The sequence below is a fragment of the Ornithodoros turicata genome, unplaced genomic scaffold (genome assembly GCF_037126465.1).
Source record: "Ornithodoros turicata isolate Travis unplaced genomic scaffold, ASM3712646v1 Chromosome41, whole genome shotgun sequence".
Lineage (NCBI taxonomy): Eukaryota > Metazoa > Arthropoda > Arachnida > Ixodida > Argasidae > Ornithodoros > Ornithodoros turicata.
In genome coordinates, this window is record NW_026999371.1 from 670,549 (window position 1) to 674,685 (window position 4,137).

The 4,137-nt window shown below is 48.5% G+C and overlaps 1 protein-coding gene across 1 annotated transcript; it reads right to left on the reverse strand.

Annotated features, from left to right (window-relative positions):
- Nucleotides 1-600: 600 nt before the first annotated feature.
- Nucleotides 601-1,704, reverse strand: LOC135374046 (uncharacterized). Its single transcript, XM_064607052.1, has one exon. It carries the CDS (start codon nucleotides 1,702-1,704, stop codon nucleotides 601-603), a length of 1,104 nt encoding a protein of 367 aa, XP_064463122.1.
- Between the last annotated feature and the right edge of the window lie 2,433 nt (nucleotides 1,705-4,137).

The following is a 4,137-nucleotide window of genomic DNA, read 5'->3' on the forward strand; positions in this document are numbered from 1 at the left end:
TTCTGTCCCAGGTGATCCCAAGAACTCTTGTCACCTCTTCAGTCGTTATCGCCCGATGTGTTTCTAGCACCTCCGAAAACTGGTCATCGAAGTAGTTTTGCAGGTCAGTCGAGTTCGATGCCCATTTTTCCAGTTCCATTCCAGCTGCGCTCATTATCCTGCTCGTCGCGTCGACGATGCTCCTCGCCTCCTCAAGTGTAGATGCGCCGGCGAGAAGATCGTCCACGTAGAATGAGCTGGCAATTGTTTTGGCGATCTCCTGGTCCAGTCCCTGTATGCTGGTCAGATGGTGATGGAGAGTAGCTCCTAGCAGGAACGGACTTGCTCCATCTTATCGCAAACCGCTCCACCGGTGTCGGACTTGCTTTGGTGCCGAATGGCACCCTGGTCATCCTCCATTCTTCAACATCAGGGAGTGGCTGACCTTCCTCTGGAGAGCGCGAGAACCAGAGGAAGCGCAGAGCATTACGGTCCTGCTGGTTGACAGAAACCTGGAGGAAGGCCTTCTTAATGTCGGCTATGACTGCCACGTTGTACATGCGGAAACGCAATAGGATGGGGACCAGGTCCGTGTTCAGTTTTGGTCCCCTTTCCAAACAGTCATTGAGCGACAGTTCCCCAGGCGCATGAGAAGACGCGTCGAACACTACTCTCACGCTCGTGGACTTTGAATCCTGTCCAACAACGGCTGGGTGAGGCATGTAATATGAAATATGTCCGATCGTCCTCAGACGTTTCGACCGGAACCCTTTCGGCATGTCCGTTGTCCAGGTAGCTGCGGATAGCTCCATCGTATTCATCGAGAGCTCTCTCCTTCTCCAAGCGACGAACGAGTTTTACCAGTCGGCTCTGGGCCACCTCGCGGTTGTCATGAAGATGGCATTCAGCGGACTTCCAAGGCAGTGCAACGACGTATCGCCCCTCTTGCATTGTGACATTTTGCCGGAAGTCGTCCCATACACGGTCGTCGATTTCACGACTGTTCTTGGAGTCGTCGATAATGCCGATGCTCTCCAACTCCCACAAGGTGCGCAGCGATGTGGCTGTTTCATCCTGTAGGTAGACTCCCGTCTTCAACACGCAAATCATAACATTCGAGTCTGATGAGCCGCCATAGGCAGACGTGGGACCTTGGAAAGTCCAGCCCAGGCTTGTCTCGATGGCGACCAGTCCGCTGGTGGATGCGCTGCGTCTAATTTTTCCAGTGGTGAGCTTCCAGAGTTGATCGCAACCCAACAGCAGAGAAACCCCGAACTCGGCGGGTATGTCGGGGAACAACAGCTCGTCGGCTATGTAGCCATCTTCCGCACGTATGGATCGAACGAGCTCATGTTCCACAGGAGTCTGACAAATGTCACGACAGATGAAAGGCACGGTGATAGCTTGCACAGTAAATTCTGTTGGTGCGAACTGACTCCGTAACCGGACTTCCACTACATTGCATCGCTGTCGTTGTGGAGTGGAGGCAGTACTGCCGAAAGTGTTAAGGCTCACCGTGATGTTGCCCAGCACGTTGAGGCGAAGCTTGTGGGCCATATCTTCTCGGATAAAAGTTTGCTGACTGCCTCCATCAATTACTCCCCGGACGTACGCGCATTTCTTGTCGCCCGTGACCCAGGCGCGGAAAGTCTGCAGCAGCACGGTGTTACTCTCCGCAGCGGTGTCTTCAGCTGCCAGCATAGTCGTCCAGGATGGGTCGCACATCGCCACCGCATGCCTCCCGCCACATTTTGGACAACACATTTTTCCTCGGCATTCTTTAGCACTGTGACCTCGTTTAGTACACCGAAAACAGCGTCGATCATCAGCCAGCCTTTTCTTGCGCAGATCCAGGAGAAGTGGTCCAGTACAGCTCTCCGTTGTATGCGCAGAATCCGAACAAAAGAGGCAGCCGTACTTAGGAACTGAGGCGCTGTGTAGTACCGCGGCCGAAGGCGTACTGCTGTGGTTGAAGCCCTGTCGTTTCTTGGGCGCTATGGAAGGTTTCTTTCTATCTGGAGCCAATCCGCTGCGTTCTCGACTTTCTACCTCGATCCGAAAGAAACGAAGTATATTGTTTAGTTCGCTCGTGGCCTCGCATGTGGCGTCCGTCGATGCGTCCGAAGCGCCGTGCGTTGAGTTCGATTCGGAGCTGTCCTCGTCCTGCTGTTTACGATTTGTAGCATGCACGGTGCATGCTTTTGTGTTAGTAAAATGAACCCGTATTTTTAGGGAGTGGGCGACACTGTAGGAGGTGTAATCTGGTGATGAAAGATTGGTCGGCACAATTGGTCCGTTGGTGATACAGCTTGTGACAACGAGAAGTGAGTGATCACCGCGGTGATCCCGAGTTTCCTTTCATTAATATGACACTTGCTGTTCGACTGTAGTAAAACGTGACGCGCGGTTCTCGACAGATTCAAATACGCTGATAAGGCTGTCACTGCAGGGTTCCCAGACGGAGACTGCATACTCCAGTTTGGAGGGAATAAGTGTCCTGTATAGAAGTAACGTAACGCGGCTCGATAGAAGCAGCGTAGCAGGGAATAAAGCCATGGATAAAGCTTAGCGGCATTACATATCTCAGTGATGTGGGTTTTCTATGACAGGTTGGATGGTACATGAATACCAATGTACTTGAAAGATGTAAGACTCGAGCATCATTGTTAATAGTCTACTTCGGATGGGGAGACGCGTTACATTGGAGACGCGTTACATTGGAGACGTTGGGGAGACGAGGGAATCATGAATGCTCCACTGACCACATTGAGCAACATGTTTGTAATGAGTTCTGGTCGGGCTAAAGGAAAGGAATGTCAGAAGGACTGGATATAGCTTGATCAATTATAGACTCATCAGAGTAGAGTCGAATAGACAGGCAATGCCGTCAGGTAAGTCGTTAATATACAGGGTGTTTCACCTAAGGTGCTAAAAAATTCTGACTGGCTACGTACTCGCCGGAGAATTGTCGGACTTTCGGCAATTACGTAGCCTTTGAAAATTTCCTAGCGAACCCCACTTTTTTACGGAATTATAAAGTCTTCCACTAATAACCACACTCCCAACCGAAACTATGCACAATATCGCAACAGAAATAGTCTAAAAAATCAGTAAAAATTCGGCTTTAGCCCCGCCAGCTTGATTGTCGCAAAGAAAACCGCATGGTATTTGCAGGGAGAGGGGTAAGTGTTCCTGCCTCTTGTTTTACCTTTCTTTGCGCCGCGTTGACCTTGCTGCTGGTGACAACCAACTTATCACAAAGAAGCCAAGACCAATGAAGGTGGGGTCACTTTGTCATCTACACGCAGATTTTGGGCTAAGGTGTAATTTTTATTCATTTTTTCGACTATTTCTGTTGTGGTACTGTGCACAGTTTTTGTTGGATCTCCGGTCATCCGTGGAGGACATCATATTTCTGTAAAATAAAAGTGAGGGTCGCTTGGCAATTTTCAAAGTTCTATTTAAAAAAATTACCACAACTAAAAATTTTCCAATGATGGCAAAAGTTTCCAGAAGGTAAATGCCGAAAGTCCGAAAAATCTTTTGGCATGTACGCTGCCCTGTATATAAGTAAAGGCAAAGGCTGAATGACTACTGAACCTTATGGCAAGCCAGAAAATACGAAAGATGCGCGGAAACTAACTGGGAGAAAGATTGAATCCAGGACAAAGTATTAGGGTCAAGGAGGAAAGATAAGATAACTTGTGTATAAGGTGACTGTGTGAAACCTTATCGAAAGCCTTGCGGAAATCCAGAAATATGCAGTCAACGTTAATGCCCCTGTCAAGTAACTGGTGAATGTCATGAACAAAAGATACCAGCTGTGTCTCGTATGAATATTGTATATGAAAACCATGCTGGAAAAATGAACAGAACGGGTTAGTCTATAAATTGTGGATAAGATGTGAGTAAATGATATGCTCGAGCATTTTGAGTTTTCGCATCACTCCGCGCTAATGAGAAACGCCGCAAGATCAGTTGGAAGATCTGGAAAATCGGGAGGACGACCCACGAGATGAGGTCATCAGTGGTGAGAAACATGCGAGACACTGTCGCTGCCAGTTCCAAATTGAACCAAATGCGGAAGGACACAGAGTATCTCCAACATTTCTTTATGATTTATTTGTGAATAGATTAATAAAACTACACACAAATGCT

What these genes read in the sequence shown, in the direction of transcription:
- LOC135374046 (XM_064607052.1), bottom strand. Translation starts at nt 1,704, where the DNA reads ATGTGCGACCCATCCTGGACGACTATGCTGGCAGCTGAAGACACCGCT.